General features: G+C 47.4%; 1 protein-coding gene across 1 annotated transcript in view; it reads right to left on the bottom strand.

The window, feature by feature from the left end:
* LOC138354683 (mucin-22-like) overlaps window positions 1-22,633 on the bottom strand; it is a 55,036-nt gene that overhangs the window by 24,595 nt on the left and 7,808 nt on the right. Inside the window, exons 2-3 of the mRNA XM_069309041.1 lie at window positions 20,978-21,036; window positions 6,493-6,937 (exon numbers count right to left, since the gene is read on the bottom strand). Of these exons, the coding sequence (XP_069165142.1) occupies window positions 6,493-6,937; window positions 20,978-21,036 (504 nt within the window). The remainder of the gene's footprint in view (window positions 1-6,492; window positions 6,938-20,977; window positions 21,037-22,633) is intronic.

The raw sequence follows: 22,633 nt of genomic DNA, 5'->3' as shown, positions 1-22,633 counted from the left end.
GAGGGCCGCCTTGATACAACGTCTCCAGAGTCAGCTGGCTAGAGGTCCACCTTGATACAACGTCTCCAAGAGTCAGCTGGCTAGAGGGCCGCCTTGATACAACGTCTCCAGAGTCAGCTGGCTAGAGGTCCACCTTGATACAACGTCTCCAAGAGTCAGCTGGCTAGAGGGCCGCCTTGATACAACGTCTCCAAGTGTCAGCTGGCTAGAGGGCCGCCTTGATACAACGTCTCCAAGAGTCAGCTGGCTAGAGGTCCACCTTGATACAACGTCTCCAAGAGTCAGCTGGCTAGAGGGCCGCCTTGATACAACGTCTCCAAGTGTCAGCTGGCTAGAGGGCCGCCTTGATACAACGTCTCCAAGAGTCAGCTGGCTAGAGGTCCACCTTGATACAACGTCTCCAAGAGTCAGCTGGCTAGAGCGCCGCCTTGATACAACGTCTCCAAGAGTCAGCTGGCTAGAGGTCCACCTTGATACAACGTCTCCAGAGTCAGCTGGCTAGAGAGACGCCTTGATACAACGTCTCCAGAGTCAGCTGGCTAGAGGGCCGCCTTGATACAACGTCTCCAGAGTTACCACAGTCCCAGGATGGTAACACATGGGTAACTCCCCAGTAACTCATGTTACGTGTAAGTGGCGTGACTGATGGTCGGAGCAACCATGGGTCAGGGGAAGATTTCTCTCTGCCAATATAGCACCAAGATCAATACTGTTAAGGGGCAGTAACTATGTCTGGCAGCAACCTGAGTTATCGCACCCGGCTCTGTACTGGGGGAGGCTAGCTGTTGGGGGAGGCTGGCTGGCTGCTGGGGGAGGCTGGTTGTTGGGGGAGGCTGGCTGCTGGGGGAGGCTGGCTGCTGGGGGAGGCTGGCTGCTGGGGGAGGCTGGCTGCTGGGGGAGGCTGGCTGCTGGGGGAGGCTGGCTGCTGGGAGAGGCTGGCTGCTGGGAGAGGCTGGCTGCTGGGAGAGGCTGGTTGTTGGGGGAGGCTGGTTGTTGGGGGAGGCTGGTTGCTGGTAGCTGGGGAAGGCTGGTTGTTGGGAAATGCTGGCTGCTGGGGGAGGCTGGCTGGCTGGCTGCTGGAGGAGGCTGGTTCTTGGCTGCTGGGGGAGGCTGGCAGCTGGGTGTAACACCATAAAGGTGTTTAGTTGGGTTTTATTTAATATTTTACATAGCACATGAGTCAGTCATACAAGACAAGATGTGAAAGGCGCCAGGTTGTCTGGTCCTAGTAATTAAGAAATAACACCTAGAGGAGTTAATGACCACAAGTGAACCAGAGGTCAGGTCATATGACTTGACCTTGCTTCTGCTACGCTGATAATTGTAGCCAGGTAGCCCAGGTGTTTCCATCAAACAAGCTACTGTGTAAGGCGTGGTAGATAGATGACCTGAGGCTACCTAGTAGGTAGGCGGAGCTAGTCCAAGTATTGCCCATAAATACTCAGGGAACTGTACATTCGCGAGGATAGAACATTTAGCATCAGCAGACAGCAGAGCTGACAGAGAGGCTGGACGATTGAACAGCAGTCCTTGGCTCAGCATTGAACAGCAGTCCTTGGCTCAGCATTGAACAGCAGTCCTTGGCTCAGCATTGAACAGCAGTCCTTGGCTCAGCATTGAACAGCAGTCCTTGGCTCAGCATTGAACAGCAGTCCTTGGCTCAGCATTGAACAGCAGTTAGGCTCAGTCCTTGGTGAGTTGAACTTTAAGGTGACTTAGTTCGTGTTTTCCAAACTTAAGGTGTTGTGTATTATCACAGGGGAGGGAGCCGGTCGGCCGAGCGGACAGCACGCTGGACTTGTGATCCTGTGGTCCTGGGTTCGATCCCGGGCGCCGGCGAGAAACAATGGGCTGAGTTTCTTTCACCCTATGCCGCTGTTACCTAGCAGTAAAATAGGTACCTGGGTGCTAGTCAGCTGTCATGGGCTGCTTCCTGGGGGTGGAGGCCTGGTCGAGGACCGGGCCGCGGGGAGGTTATCTTGAGATGATTTCGGGGCTTTTTAGTGTCCCCGCGGCCCGGTCCTCGACCAGGCCTCGAAATCATCTCAAGATAACCTCAAGATAGACAGCTGTAGTGGCCTCCATGTCTTGTGTGATGACTCGCATTGTATATTAATCATAACATAGTGAACATTAAGTTAAATTGTTTGAATTATGATACTTATCATGTTAAATATACTTGATTAACTTACTCTTTAATCTGACTGTACTTGTGTTCCCTAGACCTTGGATTTATGGATATATTGCCCGCTAGAGTGTAGAGCACTCTTGAGTTTATTGACTTAATGAATCTTTCATGGAACAAGATACATGATTTCAGTTGACACATGCTAACAACATTTTTTATAATTTTGTGATACAGACAAGTTCCATTCCTTATCTTGTATGTACTGACTTGGAATGGATGGCAGCAGCTCTTCTTTTTTCTACCTTCTACTCATCTACTTTCAACTTCTTTTTCTACCTCCTACATTTACTATCTACTCTTCTCCGTATTCTCACTCTCACCCTCCGCCTCTTTTCAAAATTTCACCTTCACTTTCTCTTGATATTCCAGATACGTTACAATGGTGGCAGCGGTGGGATACGGAGTATGAATACATGCTTACAGCAGATAATATATGATATATGTCAACATTTAATAACAGCTTAAAGTACAGACAAGTTCCATTCCTTGTCTTGTGCCCGAAATATGCCCGAAATGCTTTGTGTAATAGTGGCTTTAGGCATTGTATGTAATAGCCCTATCTATAAATCCATCATTCTTTGTAAAATCTCTTGTATGTACCTTACCTAAATAATCATTTATTTATTTATTTATATTTATTATTATTGTATGTAATGAACTAGAATGGATGGTAGGAGCCCTTCTACTTCAGCTTCTCCCTAACTACCCTCTACCACTACTTCTTACTCTCTCTCCTCTCCCTCCGCCGCTCTTCAAACTTTCCTCTTCACCTGACCACACTGCTCGCTACTTCTCACTCCTCCCACCTCTCTACCTCCCTCACCCCAAACCCTCAATCATTACTTAATGATTAATTTTCTTTCCATTTCGTCTCTCATTTTATTTCCGACCCGTTACATGGGGGAGGCTGGCTCCTGGCAGCTGGGGGAGGCTGGCTCCTGGCAGCTGGGGGAGGCTGGCTCCTGGCAGCTGGGGGAGGCTGGCTCCTGGCAGCTGGGGGAGGCTGGCTCCTGGCAGCTGGGGGAGGCTGGCTCCTGGCACCTGGGGGAGGCTGGCTCCTGGCAGCTGGGGGAGGCTGGCTCCTGGCACCTGGGGGAGGCTGGCTCCTGGCAGCTGGGGGAGGCTGGCTCCTGGCACCTGGGGGAGGCTGGCTCCTGGCAGCTGGGGGAGGCTGGCTCCTGGAAGCTGGGGGAGGCTGGCTCCTGGCAGCTGGGGGAGGCTGGCTCCTGGCAGCTGGGGGAGGCTGGCTCCTGGCAGCTGGGGGAGGCTGGCTCCTGGCAGTTGGGGGAGGCTGGCTCCTGGCAGCTGGGGGAGACTGGCTCCTGGCAGCTGGGGGAGGCTGGCTCCTGGCAGCTGGGGGAGGCTGGCTCCTGGCAGCTGGGGGAGACTGGCTCCTGGCAGCTGGGGAAGGCTGGCTCCTGGCAGCTGGGGGAGGCTGGCTCCTGGAAACTGGGGGAGACTGGATCCTGGCAGCTGGGGGAGACTGGCTCCTGGCAGCTGGGGGAGGCTGGCTCCTGGCAGCTGGGGGAGGCTGGCTCCTGACAGCTGGGGAAGGCTGGCTCCTGGCAGCTGGGGAAGGCTGGCTCCTGGCAGCTGGGGGAGACTGGCTCCTGGCAGCTGGGGGAGGCTGGCTCCTGGCAGCTGGGGAAGGCTGTCTCCTGGCAGCTGGGGGAGACTGGCTCCTGGCAGCTGGGGGAGGCTAGCTCCTGGCAGCTGGGGAAGGCTGGCTCCTGGCAGCTGGGGGAGACTGGCTCCTGGCAGCTGGGGGAGGCTGACAGCTGGGGAAGGCTGGCAGCTGGGGGAGACTAGCAGCTGGGGGAGACTAGCAGCTGGGGGAGACTAGCAGCTGGGGGAGACTAGCAGCTGGAGGAGGCTGGCAGCTGGGGGAGGCTGGCAGCTGGGGGAGGCTGGCAGCTGGGGGAGGCTGGTAGCTGGGGGAGACTAGCAGCTGGGGGAGACTAGCAGCTGGGGGAGACTAGCAGCTGGGGGAGACTAGCAGCTGGGGGAGACTAGCAGCTGGAGGAGGCTGGCAGCTGGGGGAGGCTGGCAGCTGGGGGAGGCTGGCAGCTGGGGGAGGCTGGCAGCTGGGGGAGGCTGGCAGCTGGAGGAGGCTGGCAGCTGGGGGTGGCTGGCAGCTGGGGGTGGCTGGCAGCTGGGGGAGGCTGGCAGCTGGGGGAGGCTGGCAGCTGGGGGAGGCTGGCAGCTGGGGGAGACTAGCAGCTGGGGGAGGCTGGCAGCTGGGGGAGACTAGCAGCTGGGGGAGGCTGGCAGCTGGGGGAGACTAGCAGCTGGGGGAGACTAGCAGCTAGGGGAGGCTGGCAGCTGGGGGAGACTAGCAGCTGGGGGAGACTAGCAGCTGGGGGAGGCTGGCAGCTGGGGGAGACTAGCAGCTGGGGGAGGCTGGCAGCTGGGGGAGACTAGCAGCTGGGGGAGGCTGGCAGCTGGGGGAGACTAGCAGCTGGGGGAGGCTGGCAGCTGGGGGAGGCTGGCAGCTGGGGGAGACTAGCAGCTGGGGGAGGCTGGCAGCTGGGGGAGACTAGCAGCTGGGGGAGACTAGCAGCTGGGGGAGACTAGCAGCTGGGGGAGGCTGGCAGCTGGGGGAGACTAGCAGCTGGGGGAGACTAGCAGCTGGGGAAGGCTGGCAGCTGGGGGAGACTAGCAGCTGGGGGAGACTAGCAGCTGGGGGAGGCTGGCAGCTGGGGGAGACTAGCAGCTGGGGGAGGCTGGCAGCTGGGGGAGACTAGCAGCTGGGGGAGGCTGGCAACATTGTCTGGCAGGAGTGTCTGTAAACCTGAGTGTCTAAACCTGAGTGTCTGTAAACCTAGGTGTCTGTAAACCTGGGTGTCTGTAAACCTGGTGATATGTAAACCTGGTGTATGTAAACCTGATTGTCTGTAAACCTGGGTGTCTTTATACCTGAGTGTCTATAAACCTGGTGTCTGTAAACCTGGTCTGTAAACCTGGGTGTCTGTAAACCTGGGTGACTGTAAACCTGAGTGTATGTAAACCTGAGTGTCTGTAAACCTGGGTGACTGTAAACCTGAGTGTCTGTAAACCTGAGTGTCTGTAAACCTGTGTCTGTAAACCTGGGTGTCTGTAAACCTGGGTGTCTGTAAACCTGGGTGTCTGTAAATCTGGGTATCTGTAAACCTGGGTGTATGTAAACCTGATATCTGTAAACCTGGTGTCTGTAAACATGGTGTCTGTAAACCTGGATGTCTGTAAACCTGGTGTCTGTAAACCTGTGTATGTAAACCTAGTGTCTGTAAACATGTGTGTCTGTAAACCTGATGTCTGTAAACCTGAGTGTCTGTAAACCTGGTGTCTGTAAACCTGGTGTCTGTAAACCTGAGTGTCTGTAAACCTGAGTGTCTGTAAACCTGGTGTCTGTAAACATGAGTGTCTGTAAACCTGGTGTCTGTAAACTTGGTGTTTGTAAACCTGAGTGTCTGTAAACCTGGTGTCTGTAAACCTGGTGTCTGTAAACCTGAGTGTCTGTAAACCTGGTATCTGTAAACCTGAGTGTCTGTAAACCTGGTGTATGTAAACCTGGTGTCTGTAAACCTGGTGTCTGTAAACCTGGTGTCTGTAAACCTGAGTGTCTGTAAACCTGGTGTCTGTAAACCTGAGTGTCTGTAAACCTGGTGTCTGTAAACCTGGTGTCTGTAAACCTGAGTGTCTGTAAACCTGAGTCTGTAAACCTGGTGTATGTAAACCTGAGTGTCTGTAAACCTGAGTCTGTAAACCTGGGTGTCTGTAAACCTGAGTGTCTGTAAACTTGGTGTCTGTAAATCTGTGTGTATGTAAACCTGGGTGTCTGTAAACCTGATTGTCTGTAAACCTGGGTGTCTGTAAACCTGTTGTTTGTAAACCTGGATGTCTAAAAACCTGAATGTCTGTAAACCTAAGTGTCTGTAAACCTGGGTGTCTTTAAACCTGATTGTCTGTAAACCTGAGTGTCTTTAAACATGTGTAAAGTCTCTCAGAGAGAGAGAGAGAGAGAGAGAGAGAGAGAGAGAGAGAGAGAGAGAGAGAGAGAGAGAGAGAGAGAGAGAGAGAGAGAGAGAGAGAGAGAGAGAGAGAGGAGAGAGGAGAGAGAGAGAGAGAGAGAGAGAGAGAGAGAGAGAGAGAGAGAGAGAGAGAGAGAGAGAGAGAGAGAGAGAGAGAGAGAGAGAGAGGGGGGGGGTGGAGCCCCCACAGCCCCCCATGCTTGGTAAGATCAATAGAGGAGAGAGCGAGAGAGCAGATACTGAATGGGAGTGCAAGTGAATGAGAAAGTGAGAGTACTGAGGAACGTTGTGTACTTGTGACGTTGCCATAGGGCGTGGCAACACTGGTGACGTTGTCATGGGGCGTGGCAACACTGGTGATGGTGCCATGAGGAGTGGCAACACTGGTGATGGTGCCATGAGGCGTGGCAACACTGGTGATGGTGCCAGGTGTGGCAACACTGGTGATGTTGCCAAGAGGCGTGGCAACACTGGTGATGTTGCCATGAGGCGTGGCAACACTGGTGATGTTGCCAAGAGGCGTGGCAACACTGGTGATGTTGCCAAGAGGCGTGGCAACACTGGTGATGTTGCCATGAGGCGTGGCAACACTGGTGATGTTGCCAAGAGGCGTGGCAACACTGGTAATGTTGCCAAGAGGCGTGGCAACACAAATAATGTTACCAAGAGGCGAGGATATAACATTAGTGTTACTCATCATATGGTTCATTGTAACGAACCAAACGTAATATAACGCCCGCTAGATGAACAAGATTCAAAGTGTGACGGATATAGGGAATTCGTTATCATTTTCCCTTCCCTTTCTCCTTTATTATCCCCCCCCTCCCCCTCTTTGCCATTCTCTTCCCCTCCTTCTGTCCCCAACCGTATCAGTACTACAGGATGAGGGCCATATTCAAGTTCAAGTATGTTTATTGACACAAGAAAAAATACATCTCAAAGGGATAGTGTGTGTAGCTTAGGCTATTTCTACCCCCCCCCCCCCTACCGAGGGCCATATTTTTTGTTAACATTGGTTCAACGTGTGTGGTAATTTGAGTATTTATATATTTATTTACTTATTTATTTATATATTTATATACACAGGAGTTCTTACATTCTTGTACAGCCACTAGTACGCATAGCGTTTCGGGCAGGTCCCTTAAGCTGCGCAAAACGTCATATGAAGTCGGACAATGAGCTCAGTTAAAATTTGCTGAAACGCTTTCAAATGTTTTGTGCATAAAGTAAGTGTAAATTCTAGTTATGATATAATTGAAGTTGAAGTTATCGACAATGGATAAAGGTAGTTCTAATGCATGAATTTACTTATATGTTTTAGTAAACATTGTACGGCATTCGTACTCGAATATGTGAAAGTTGTAGGTCAATATGTGTTGAAGTGTAATCAAGAAAAGATAACCCCACAAAAAAAATATATAGGAATAATTATAATGATTTAGGGGATATATTTAGGGGAATACTCGATATAAGTGAAAACAACCTAAACTGGGTTAAAACCCTAAAGAAAAATCATCAAAACAACCTAAAGAGACAAAGAAAATAGAGTTTGAAATCTGTGAAAAAATGAGCCAAAAAAAAATTCAAAGTCCCAAGTTCTGATAGTTGTGGCTGATTTATTTCTTGACCAATCTCATTTTATCTTCACATAGTTAGGGACGAGTATACACTCACCAGGATGTGAAGGTTACAATAAAATCAGATAATAAACAAAGCAGAAAAAACTAAAATCTTAAAAAGAAAATCCCATTAAAAAATTGGGGACATTGATAAAAATATCAGATATTAACATTGGGCAAAGTATTTATATGATATATAACAAAATAGAGCATAGAGCACACTTGCTCATTATTATTTGTGTTATTATGTATTACTCAGTAATGCTATAAAGGCCTCAGCTGCATATCCACTTATGTTATAAAGGCACCAGCTGCATATCCACTTATGTTATAAAGGCACCAGCTGCATATCCACTTATGTTATAAAGGCACCAGCTGCATATCCACTTATGTTATAAAGGCACCAGCTGCATATCCACTTATGTTATAAAGGCACCAGCTGCATATCCACTTATGTTATAAAGGCACCAGCTGCATATCCACTTATGTTATAAAGGCACCAGCTGCATATCCACTTATGTTATAAAGGCACCAGCTGCATATCCACTTATGTCATAAAGGCACCAGCTGCATATCCACTTATGTCATAAAGGCATCAGCTGCATATCCACTTATGCTATAAAGGCACCAGCTGCATATCCACTTATGTTATAAAGGCCTCAGCTGCATATCCACTTATACTATAAAGGCACCAGCTGCATATCCACTTATGTTATAAAGGCACCAGCTGCATATCCACTTATGCTATAAAGGCACCAGCTGCATATTCACTTATGTTATAAAGGCACCAGCTGCATATCCACTTATGTTATAAAGGCACCAGCTGCATATCCACTTATGTTATAAAGGCACCAGCTGCATATCCACTTATGTTATAAAGGCACCAGCTGCATATCCACTTATGTTATAAAGGCACCAGCTGCATATCCACTTATGTCATAAAGGCACCAGCTGCATAATCATTTATGTCATAAAGGCATCAGCTGCATATCCACTTATGCTATAAAGGCACCAGCTGCATATCCACTTATGTTATAAAGGCCTCAGCTGCATATCCACTTATACTATAAAGGCACCAGCTGCATATCCACTTATGTTATAAAGGCACCAGCTGCATATCCACTTATGCTATAAAGGCACCAGCTGCATATTCACTTATGTTATAAAGGCACCAGCTGCATATCCACTTATGTTATAAAGGCACCAGCTGCATATCCACTTATGTTATAAAGGCACCAGCTGCATATCCACTTATGTTATAAAGGCATCAGCTGCATATCCACTTATGCTATACAGGCACCAGCTGCATATCCACTTATGCTATACAGGCACCAGCTGCATATCCACTTATGCTATACAGGCACCAGCTGCATATCCACTTATGCTATACAGGCACCAGCTGCATATCCACTTATGCTATACAGGCACCAGCTGCATATCCACTTATGCTATACAGGCACCAGCTGCATATCCACTTATGCTATACAGGCACCAGCTGCATATCCACTTATGCTATACAGGCACCAGCTGCATATCCACTTATGCTATACAGGCACCAGCTGCATATCCACTTATGCTATACAGGCACCAGCTGCATATCCACTTATGCTATACAGGCACCAGCTGCATATCCACTTATGCTATACAGGCACCAGCTGCATATCCACTTATGCTATACAGGCACCAGCTGCATATCCACTTATGCTATACAGGCACCAGCTGCATATCCACTTATGCTATAAAGGCACCAGCTGCATATCCACTTATGTTATAAAGGCACCAGCTGCATATCCACTTATGTTATACAGGCACCAGCTGCATATCCACTTATGCTATACAGGCACCAGCTGCATATCCACATTGTAGACATTTCTTACTACTGTTCTTCTTCTTTGTGCATCAGACAGGTGCTTGCATCTCCTTATTACTGCATTATCCCTCAGTTCCAGTTAATAGGAGCTGTTCTCCTTATCAACAAAACGTTCCTCTTTTTAAAAAATTCGTCTAAAATAAATTGTTGAAAATATTTTGATGAAAGTTTCACGACGCTGAAGCTAATAAGTTGGAGATTTGTTTAAAAATTTAAGTCATTTTTACATAATTCGAATATTTTTCGCTTCCCGACCCCTAATGCTGAACATAAGGGAGTACTTTAAAGGTTAATCCTATTTTTTCCCTGGAATACGATCCGCTAAATCATTTAATAACCAGGAACCCATTCACTGCTGGGTGAACAGAGGCTACAGTTAAGCATTGGCGACCAGTCAATCTTCCCTGGCCAGGATATGAACCCAGGCAAAAGCGCTGGGCGAGTGTTTTACCACTGCGCCATGGGGACTGCAATGTGTTTAACTCTTAGTTGCCCGCTATCTTTCTACAATGTGGAAGGGATAGCGAAGAGGCTAGCCTTTGGCTCCAGGCTCCTTTGAGGCTCTCGAGGCTCTTTGGCTCCCGAGGCTCTCGAGGCTCTTTGGCTCCCGAGGCTCTCGAGGCTCTTTGGCTCCCGAGGCTCTCTTTGCTAGCCAAGAGGGGCAAGAGAGGTAGGTGTAGAGTCTACACCTACCTCTCCCTTCCCTGAAGCTGACCTCTATCCTCCAGCCTGGCCTCAATTACCTCTCTGGAGGCTAGATTCCCTACAAAACAAAACAAAATACATCTTGAAGCGCACATAAGCTGTAAAATATAACTCATAGTACACAAAAGCAATGTGAGACCCAACCCAGGGTGTGTGTATGTAATGCCAGTACCACTGTGGTATAGTCATAAATACCATGGAGCAGACCAAGGTACTAAACTATAGTGTCCAACTGTTGCAGGCACTTTTGTGTCCTGAACAAAGCCATTAGTGAGGCGGGCATCACAGCGCTGCAGGCATATATTTTATATAAAACCTTTTATAACTTAGCAGGTTAAGCTATGAATATTCCACTGTACCATGTTTCAACTGTGCTTAATGTAAACACATTATTATTGTTGAGAAAATCAGTAAGGACCTTGAGGAGGATTCGAACCCATACACTTCGTACTCCAAACATCACACAGTAGACCACTACACCACGACATCTTGGGGTTATCTTGAGATGATTTCGGGGCTTTAGTGTCCCCGTGGCCCGGTCCTCGACCAGGCCTCCACCCCCAGGAAGCAGCCCGTGACAGCTGACTAACACCCAGGTACCTATTTTACTGCTAGGTAACAGGGGCATCAGGGTGAAAGTAACTCTGCCCATTGTTTCTCGCCGGCGCCCGGGATCGAACCCGGGACCACAGGATCATAAGTCCAGCGTGCTGTCCGCTCGGCCGACCGGCTCCCGTGGTTAAATGGTTAAATGCAATGGAACCTGGGATTCAACTGAATTCTATTGGGATTCTGAGGCTTCCATTGAAGCCTAATGAGGGGTTTCATGCATTGCCCCTCTTGCACTCTAAGAGGATTCAGTTGAATCCCAAGTTGCATTTCTTTTGACCATGTCGTGGTGTAGTGGTATAGGGCGTGAGCTTGAGAGTACCAAGTGTGCGGGTTCGAATCCTCCTCAATTGATAATAGTAAATGTCTACAGCCCACCAGCAAGCAACACATGAACAAAAGAGGAACTAGATAACTAAATTTTCTCCAGTCCAGACCCTCTTGCCCTGAATGTTACAGTGAATACTTAACTAAATAAAGTCCATCTTTGGCTAACTGCTAACCAACTCACCATTAACATTGACATAACCTTCTATGTTTTGTTTGGTAATAAATCCTCAGATCAAATTAATCTAAGAATAAACACTATCCAAATTAGTAACAAAGTTGATGGTAAATAAATTCCTTGGTGTCCTCATCGATAACAAGATGAATTTCCAGGGTCACATTCAAAATATAGCAAAAAAAGTGTCTAAAACTGTTGGCATTCTTTCTAAGATCAGATATTTTGTACCTCGCCCTGCCCTGGTGACGCTCTATTACTCTCTCATCTATCCTTATCTCAACTATGGTATTTGTGCTTGGGGTTCTAATACCCAAAATCATTTACGTCCTCTAATTACTCAACACAAAGCTGCTATTAGGACAATCTCTAACTCTGGCCCCAGACAGCACTCGGTACCCTTAATTAAATCTTTGACTATGTTAGATATTAAGTGACTGCACATCCTCTCAAGTGTACTCTTTATATTTAAAACTCTGAACTGTAATGCCAATCCTGATCTTAAACGCTTCCTAGAAGGTTGTAACAGAACCCATGAGCACTACACCAGAAACAAATACCTATTTGATATTCCAAGAGTGCGACTTAATGAAACTAGAAATGCTCTACATCTCAAGGGACCCAGAATGTGGAATGACCTTCCCAATCATGTCAAAGGCTGTACCTCTCTCAACCAGTTTAAGAGAAAAACTAAGTAAAAAAGTAAAACTAAGCGCTGTGTCATGGGTTCGTATCCTGGCCGGGGAGGATTTACTGGGCGCAATTCCTTAACTGTAGCCTCTGTTTAACGCAACAGTAAAATGTGTACTTGGATGAAAAAACGATTCTTCGCGGCGGGGATCGTATTCCAGGGACTTGCCCGAAACGCTACGCGTACTAGTGGCTGTACAAGAATGTAACAACTCTTGTATATATCTCAAAAAAAAAAAAAAAAAAAAAAAAGTACTACCTAATAAACTTCATGTAACCTACCTTACCCCCTAAATGTCAACCTATGTCTTACTATTTTCAAACAATGCTGTTTGTTGACCAACTTGTATAATTGTTGATTTCTGCCATGTCTTCCCCCTTCCCTACCTTTCAACACTATTTATACTTTAATCTCAATTAGTATTAAGTTTTAGTCTAAGTCCGTTTTTTTCCCTGCACCTTGCCTGGGGCCAGATTCACGAAAGCACTTACGCAAGCACTTACGAACGTGTACATCTTTCCTCAATATTTGACGGCTTTGGTTACATTTATTAAACAGTTTACAAGCATGAAAACTTTCCAATCAACTGTTGTTATTGTTATAAACAGCCTCCTGGTGCTTCGGAGCGCAATAACTGTTTAATAATTGAAAACAAAGCCCCTAAAGATTGAGAAAAGTGTACAGGTTCGTAAGTGCTTGCGTAAGTGCTTTCGTGAATCTGGCCCCTGAAACGCTGTGCATATTAGTGGCTTTAGGTATTGTATGTATTAGCTCTTTCTATAAATCCAACATTATGATTGTAACTCATCTTCTATGTATGTACTTTTACCTGAATAAACATTTGAATTTGAATTTGAACAAACGAGAGGGCCTCATAATGGTCATGAGAGAGATTATAGTAAATGCAGATAACATAAATGCCAGTTGCTGGTACTGGGGGACTTTAAATTGAAGACAATAGACTGGGATGCCGACGAAGCAAGAACGGAGGACATTTGGAGAGACAGATTTGTAAACCTCATACTGGAGGCCTTCATGTCAACCTGTCCTCTTAAAAAGAACGTCACTTTTGGCCGTTTGTCCGTATGGCCGAATATGGACGTAATTTGAAAATGAAAAAAAATTGAAAATAAATTTGGAATTTTTTTTTTCAACAACAGTAAGTTAAGGGTCCTCTGATAGGTTAGGTGGGCAGGAAATTCTCATAAAGTTTCAAAACGGTATGAAAAACGTTAATGGAAAGTTCCTCTTCTAAGCTGTCCGAGGAGGGCCGGACGACTCAAACAGAAAACGGAACAGTACGTCACTTTTGTGAGTCGATTTCATTTCAAATTACGTCCAAATTTGGCCATAGTGCCGCGCATACGAGCTGAAAGGGACGTTATTTTTAAGAGGACGGGTTGTTCATGTAACAACACGTCAAGCAGGCCACAAGCATGAGGAAAGGGGATGTTCCGTCAGTACTGGCTCTAATATTCACAGGAAAGAAGTAGAGAGATTTTTAACATCCAGTACCTTCCTCCCTTGGGAGAGAGTGATCATGTCCTGTTGGAAATTAAATGCTTTGTGATATAATCTACAAGAAAATGAGGACTTTGAAACAGTTGATAAAATCGATTTCAAGAGAGGACGCTACGGGGAACTTAGAACATTCTTTAATGAGTTTAATTGGACAGACTTGTTGCTAGGCAAGGAAGTAAATGAGATGTATGCCAAATTTTGTGAAATATACGATGAAGACACACAAACATTCATACCAAAACAGAGATGCAGGGCCAGAAAACAGGATTGGTTCAACAGAAATTATGAGAGGGCCAGAGAGGAAAAGACAAGAAAATGGGTTCAATATCGGAAGAGGCCTAAACCTCAAACATACCAACAATACAAGCAAGCAAGAGACAATTACACAGCAGAGAAGAGAGAGGCAGTAAGAAACTTTGAGAAAGGTATAGTGAACAAATGTAAAACAGATCCAGACCTTTTCTATAAATTCATTAAAAGTAAGCTGCATGTAAAAGATTAAATCCAGTGACTGAGAACGGGGAACAGGACTACTGAAAATGAAAAAGAAATGTAAGAAACGCTAAATGAACAGTTTCAATGTGTGCTTGTACAAAAATGAGGATTTCAGAGAGCCGGACCAAATACCAATTCCAGAACACGCCATAGAATACATAGAGGTATCTCAAGACGAAGTGGACAAATTACTCACGGGACTAGGAAGAAATAAAGCGGTTAGACCTCATGGAGTTTCACCTTGGGTGCTGCGAGAATGTGCAACTGAGCTGAGCATTCCACTCCATTTAATATTTCAGACATCCTTGTGCACAGGAATCTTAGCAGATATATGGAAAAAGCCAAACATAGTACCAATCTATAAAAATAGTAGCCGAGAGGAAGCTCTAAATTATAGACTCGCATCATTAACAAGCGTGGTAGTTTAAACACTAGAAACAATAGTTAAAGCCAAATGGGTTGAACACCTAGAGAGTAATGACATAATAACGGACAAACAGTATGGTTTTCGAACAGGAAGATCCTGTGTAACAAATCTACTTAGCTTTTACGATAGCCACAGAGATACTACAGGAAACAGGTGGTTGGGTTGACTGTCTATCCGGACCTAATAAAGGCTATTGATAGAGTCCCACACAAGAGGCTGTTCTGGAAACTGGAACATGCTGGAGGGGTGACAGGGAGACCTGACATGGATGAAACATTTTCTGACAGACGAGGGCAGTCATCAGAGACAATGTATCTGACTGGAGGAGTGTCACAAGCGGAGTACCACAGGGTTCAGTTCTTGCACCAGTAATGTTCATCGTCTTCATAAACGATCTATTAGAAGGAATACAGAATTATATGAACATGTTTGCGGATGACGCTAAGATATTGGGGAAGACAGGAGACGCAGACGATTGTAATGCCCTTCAAATTGATCTATATAAAATAAGTGCTTGGAGCGTCAAGTGGGAAATGGAATTCAATGTGAATAAATGCCATGTTATATGATGTGGAATCGGAGAAAATAGACCAAACACAACTTACAAATTATGTGGAAAGTAATTAAAGAACTCTAATAAAGAAGGAGATCTAGGGGGAGGTTTTGGATAGTAAACTGTCACAAGAGGAACACATAAAGAACATTATGAGAGAACATTGTGCGTCGCTTTCCAACTTTAGACTTGCTTTTAATTTAATTTTTTGCTTTTTTTTTGGGGGTGCAACGGCATGCTATAATTTGGTTTCCGGAACTGAAAAACAAAGAGTTACGAGGAGAGACCAGAGGCGTTAAACATGCCAAAACTAGAAGATAGAAGAAAAATAGGTGATATGATCACCACTTATAAGATACTAACAGGAATCGACCAAATTGACAAGGAGGAATTCCTGAAACTAACAACTTTACGAACAAAAGGACACACATTCAAGCTAAGTAAACAAAGGTCCCGAAAAAAAATATTAGAAAGTTTCTTTCGCAAACAGAGTGGTAGACGATTGGAACAAGTTAGGGGAGAAGGTGGTGGAGGCCAAGACCGTCAGTAGTTTCAAAGTGTTATATGACAAAGAGTGCTGGGAAGACGGGACACCACGAGCGTGGCTCTCATCCTGTAACTACACTTATTATTACATTAATCAGGCCCCGAGAATGAGGGAAGTTATCTTGAGACGATTTCGGAGCTTACCGTGCCGCGGCCCGGTCCTCGACCAGGCCTCATTTTTGTTACACCCCCCCAGAAAGCAGCCCGTAGCAGCTGGCTAACTCCCAGGTACCTATTTACCGCTAGGTAAACAAAGCATCAGGGTGAAAGAAACTCTGCCCATTTGTTTCCGCCTCTTGAGGTTATCTTGAGATGATTTCGGGGCTTTAGTGTCCCCGCGGCCCGGTCCTCGACCAGGCCTCCACCCCCAGGAAGCAGCCCGTGACAGCTGACTAACACCCAGGTACCTATTTTACTGCTAGGTAACAGGGGCATAGGGTGAAAGAAACTCTGCCCATTGTTTCTCGCCGGCGCCTGGGATCGAACCCGGGACCACAGGATCACTGCAGCGTGCTGTCCGCTCGGCCGACCGCCTCCACCAGTGATCGAACCCGGAACCTCACGACTACGAATCCGAAACGCTGTCCACTCAGCTATCAGGCCACCGCCGCCTCAGCTGTCAGGGAAGGAGATGCTCCGTCAATACTGGATCAAATATTAACCAGAGAAGAAGAGATATTTGACATTCAGTACCTTCCTCTCTTTGGAAAGAGCGACTTTGAGCCGGTCGGCCGAGCGGACAGCACGCTGGACTTGTGATCCTGTGGTCCCGGGTTCGATCCCGGGCGCCGGCGAGAAACAATGGGCAGAGTTTCTTTCACCGTATGCCCCTGTTACCTAGCAGTAAAATAGGTACCTAGGTGTTAGTCAGCTGTCACGGGCTGCTTCCTGGGGGTGGAGGCCTGGTCGAGGACCGGGCCGCGGGGACACTAAAGCCCCGAAATCATCTCAAGATAACCTCAAGATCTCAAGATAACCATATGTCCTCTTGGAAATTACATACATAATGCGTGATAATCTAGAAGTGAATAGCGTGATTGAGACTATCTTGAGGAGGTTCCGGGGATCAACGGCCCCGAGGCCCGGTCTCCGACAAAGCCTCCCGATTGGTTTTCTGGTCAACCAGGCTGTAGGACGCAGCTGCTCGCAGAAGCGGACAAACGTAAAGCAGATCTAGGCTTTTTCTATAAGTTCATTAAAAGCAAACTGAATTTGAAGGAAAAACCAGCCTACCAATCAGCAGCACCAGTCTACCAACCAGCTGCACCAGTATACCAACCAGCTGCACCAGTCTACCAACCAGCTGCACCAGTCTACCAACCAGCTGCACCAGTATACCAACCAGCTGCACCAGTCTACCAACCAGCTGCACCAGCCTACCAACCAGCTGCACCAGTCTACCAACCAGCTGCACCAGTCTACCAACCAGCTGCACCAGTCTACCAACCAGCTGCACCAGCCTACCAACCAGCTGCACCAGCCTACCAACCAGCTGCACCAGTCTACCAACCAGCTGCACCAGCCTACCAACCAGCTGCACCAGCCTACCAACCAGCTGCACCAGTCTACCAACCAGCTGCACCAGCCTACCAACCAGCTGCACCAGCCTACCAACCAGCTGCACCTGTCTACCAACCAGCTGCACCAGCCTACCAACCAGCTGCACCAGCCTACCAACCAGCTGCACCAGTCTACCAACCAGCTGCACCAGTCTACCAACCAGCTGCACCAGCCTACCAACCAGCTGCACCAGCCTACCAACCAGCTGCACCAGTCTACCAACCAGCTGCACCAGTCTACCAACCAGCTGCACCAGTCTACCAACCAGCTGCACCAGCCTACCAACCAGCTGCACCAGTCTACCAACCAGCTGCACCAACCTACCAACCAGCTGCACCAGTCTACCAACCAGCTGCACCAGTCTACCAACCAGCTGCACCAGTCTACCAACCAGCTGCACCAGTCTACCAACCAGCTGCACCAGTCTACCAACCAGCTGCACCAGCCTACCAACCAGCTGCACCAGCCTACCAACCAGCTGCACCAGTCTACCAATCAGCTGCACCAGTCTACCAACCAGCTGCACCAGCCTACCAACCAGCTGCTCCAGTCTACCAACCAGCTGCACCAGTCTACCAACCAACTGCACCAGCCTACCAACCAGCTGCACCAGCCTACCAACCAGCTGCACCAGTCTACCAACCAGCTGCACCAGTCTACCAACCAGCTGCACCAGCCTACCAACCAGCTGCACCAGCCTACCAACCAGCTGCACCAGTCTACCAACCAGCTGCACCAGTCTACCAACCAGCTGCACCAGCCTACCAACCAGCTGCACCAGTCTACCAATCAGCTGCACCAGTCTACCAACCAGCTGCACCAGCCTACCAACCAGCAGCACCAGTCTACCAACCAGCAGCACCAGTCTACCAACCAGCTGCACCAGTCTACCAACCAGCTGCACCAGCCTACCAACCAGCTGCACCAGCCTACCAACCAGCTGCACCAGTCTACCAACCAGCTGCACCAGTCTACCAACCAGCTGCACCAGCCTACCAACCAGCTGCACCAGTCTACCAACCAGCTGCACCAGTCTACCAACCAGCTGCACCAGCCTACCAACCAGCAGCACCAGTCTACCAACCAGCTGCACCAGTCTACCAACCAGCTGCACCAGTCTACCAATCAGCTGCACCAGTCTACCAACCAGCTGCACCAGCCTACCAACCAGCTGCACCAGCCTACCAACCAGCTGCACCAGCCTACCAACCAGCTGCACCAGCCTACCAACCAGCTGCACCAGTCTACCAACCAGCTGCACCAGCCTACCAACCAGCTGCACCAGCCTACCAACCAGCTGCACCAGTCTACCAACCAGCTGCACCAGTCTACCAACCAGCTGCACCAGTCTACCAACCAGCTGCACCAGTCTACCAACCAGCAGCACCAGTCTACCAACCAGCTGCACCAGCCTACCAACCAGCTGCACCAGCCTACCAACCAGCTGCACCAGTCTACCAACCAGCTGCACCAGTCTACCAACCAGCAGCACCAGTCTACCAACCAGCTGCACCAGTCTACCAACCAGCTGCACCAGTCTACCAACCAGCAGCACCAGTCTACCAACCAGCTGCACCAGTCTACCAACCAGCTGCACCAGTCTACCAACCAGCTGCACCAGCCTACCAACCAGCTGCACCAGTCTACCAACCAGCTGCACCAGTCTACCAACCAGCAGCACCAGTCTACCAACCAGCTGCACCAGTCTACAAACCAGCCGGGTGTTCAAGCCGTGAAGACATTAAAGAGGTCATGTTAGACGGGCAAGAGGCCCCACCTTACAATATATATATATTCAGAATATCTTGCTCTCAAAGATACTAACAAGTCATTATCTTAAGTATAAATGCATAATAAAGAACAGCCTTAAGGAAGGAGACGTTACATTTTGATTATTTTCGCTCGTGTCTTTGGTAAAATATACATTTACGGTTTACAGCTTAATAAGCTTAATATTACCCAAGAGTGAGGACATTTAGGCTGGGTCTCATACGGACTTACATCATGCTAGCAACTCTTTATGAAATTTGTTAACATTTTGCCCCGAGGGGCGAGTTTATTGGGCAGCGTCACTCATCCTGTGAGTGGACACACCGCCATAGTGACAGTATTGGGCAGCGTCACTCATCCTGTGAGTGGACACACCGCCATAGTGACAGTATTGGGCAGCGCCACTCATCTTGTGAGTGGACACACCGCCATAGTGACAGTATTGGGCGGCGCCACTCATCCTGTGAGTGGACACACCGCCATAGTGACAGTATTGGGCAGCGCCACTCATCCTGTGGGTGGACACACCGCCATAGTGACAGTATTGGGCAGCGTCACTCATCCTGTGAGTGGACACACCGCCATAGTGACAGTATTGGGCAGCGCCACTCATCCTGTGAGTGGACACACCGCCATAGTGACAGTATTGGGCAGCGTCACTCATCCTGTGAGTGGACACACCGCCATAGTGACAGTATTGGGCAGCGCCACTCATCCTGTGAGTGGACACACCGCCATAGTGACAGTATTGGGCAGCGCCACTCATCCTGTGAGTGGACACACCACCATAGTGACAGTATTGGGCAGCACCACTCATCCTGTGAGTGGACACACCGCCATAGTGACAGTATTGGGCAGCGCCACTCATCCTGTGAGTGGACACACCGCCATAGTGACAATATTGGGCGGCGCCACTCATCCTGTGAGTGGACACACCTCCATAGTGACAGTATTGGGCAGCGCCACTCATCCTGTGGGTGGACACACCGCCATAGTGACAGTATTGGGCAGCGCCACCCATCCTGTGAATGGACGTACCACCATTGTGACAGTATTGGGCAGCGTCACCCATCCTGTGAGTGGACACTCCGCCATAGTGACAGTATTGGGCAGCGTCACTCATCCTGTGAGTGGACACACCGTCATAGTGACAGTATTGGGTAGCGCCACTCATCCTGTGAGTAGACACACCGCCATAGTGACAGTATTGGGCGGCGCCACTCATCCTGTGAGTGGACACACCTCCATAGTGACAGTATTGGGCAGCGCCACTCATCCTGTGGGTGGACACACAGCCATAGTGACAGTATTGGGCAGCGCCACTCATCCTGTGAGTGGACACACCACCATAGTGACAGTATTGGGCAGCGCCACTCATCCTGTGAGTGGACACACCACCATAGTGACAGTATAGATGGATAAATATAAGTATGGACAGATAGACTGATAGATAGACGAATAGATAGATGAATGGATAAAAGGATAGAAAGATGAGTAGCTGGATGTATAGATAGATGGATGAATAGACGGAGAGAAAGCAAGATGAATTGATAGGATGACGATACAGGGAGACGAGTTGGTTTTGGTATGCAAACATCTTAATGAAACATTGCCGGCCAGGCCACAGTCAGCTGAGGGTCAAGACCTCACACCGAGGGCTGCCTCGCGGCTCTCTTTCCTCCCTCACCCTTCCATAATTAATCTCCCCTCCTTGAAAGGTATAGAGGTCAGGAGGTCAAACCCAAGACCATTAGTAAAGACTAGTGTAGAGGAAAAAAATTAATACAGGAATTCCTACATGAGATACTGGTCTCATGTCTAGGTTCTGACCAATTTGGCAGTATAGGATAGGGACTTAGGAAGTTGCCAGTGTGTTGGGACTTAGAAACTTGCCGGTGTGTAGGGACTTACCAGAGGTTCAAGGACATTGAACCTCCCAAATGCTCCAGTATCAAACTGTTTTAAACATGCTGTCAGTAAGTGATTATATCAAAAGGTGAATCTTATCAATACAGCAGTGTTTCATGTCCCATTGCTGTGTATATATATTTAAGATCACGTTGAGATAGGATGATGTTGATCATTAGTGATCAATTTCTCTGTCTACATCTTTATTCTCCGTCCGGCCTTCTCTCCTTTTGCTCAGATCCGCCATTTTCTATTCACTCCCTAAGTTTTCCCTCGACATTCCCCATTTTCTATTCCCTTTCCCCCCACCTCTCTCTTCTTCCCTCATTCCTTACTCTTCCTTATCTCTGCTAAGGTAGAAACAATGACATCGTGTTTCTCCTTAGAATTGAGATTGAGCAGTTCCTTGAAAATGTACAAATGGTCCAGTGCCAGAGTAGTGAGAACCAGGTCACCCTCACTGTAAATATTGGTTAAACGGTTTATGGTAATATTTTTAAGTGCACCAATGGGTAAACCATCAGTGTTATGGAAGGATAGATAGTTGGATAGATAAATGGACAGATAGATAGATAGATGGATTGATAGATGGGCAGATGAGAGACAGACTACCTCCCCCAGGGTCAAACTACTGACCCTCCCAAGGATGGAACCACCCAACAGTCCCCAAAATCCAGGGTACTTATTTTCCTTGTAACTGTTTATTTATTTATTTATTTATTTATTTGTATACAAGAAGGTACATTGGGTTTGTGAGAATACATAGCATAGTATTTACAATCTTGTAAAGCCACTAGTACGCGCAGCGGTTCGGGCAGGTCCTTAATCTAACAGATAATTTTAAGTAGGTAAATTCTAGCAGAATTAATAAAATGATAAGAGATACATTGCAAGAAAAAAATGAGATTAGAGAGATTAGTAAGTATATTAAAGCACATTGGTATATTAAAGCTCTGATTGATTACATTGACAACTTGATTGGTAATTTAAACAAGATTAATAGACACCATACAGCAGATTGATAGCACATATAAGACAGCAATGATCACAATGATAAAGATGTTAGGATTGGGAACATAAAGATTGGAAGATTGGGTAGCAATAGATACAGTGAAATTCTAAAGCAAAAGTAAAAAACTATGAAGATGAAATTAGGTACTTTTTAGTATTGTTTTTGAATGACGCAAAAGTTGGACAGCTTTTCAATTCAATAGGGAGAGAGTTCCAAAGACTGGGTCCCTTTATTTGCATAGAGTGTTTACACAGATTAAGTTTGACTCTGGGGATATCAAAGAGATATTTATTTCTGGTGTGGTGATAATGGGTCCTATTACATCTGTCCAGGGAGAGTTTCAGAGCAGGATTTGCATTTAAGAACAGGGTTTTGTAAATGTAGTTGACACAAGAAAATTTGTGGAGTGAGATTATGTTTAGCATGTTTAGGGAGTTAAACAAGGGGGCTGTGTGTTGTCTGAAAGCAGAAATTGTTATTATTCTGATAGCAGATTTTTGCTGGGTGATGATGGACTTGAGGTTGTTTGCAGTGGTTGAACCCCATGCACAGATACCATAATTAAGATAGGGATAGGGTGCATAATATAGAGAGATGAGAGCAGAGTTAAGTACATAATATCTGATTTTGGAGAGTATACTAACTGC

This window comes from Procambarus clarkii, chromosome 64 (genome assembly GCF_040958095.1).
Source record: "Procambarus clarkii isolate CNS0578487 chromosome 64, FALCON_Pclarkii_2.0, whole genome shotgun sequence".
In the NCBI taxonomy this organism is placed as follows: domain Eukaryota; kingdom Metazoa; phylum Arthropoda; class Malacostraca; order Decapoda; family Cambaridae; genus Procambarus; species Procambarus clarkii.
The sequence above is the reverse complement of the archived record's forward strand: the minus strand, read 5'-3'. Positions and strand labels throughout refer to the sequence as shown.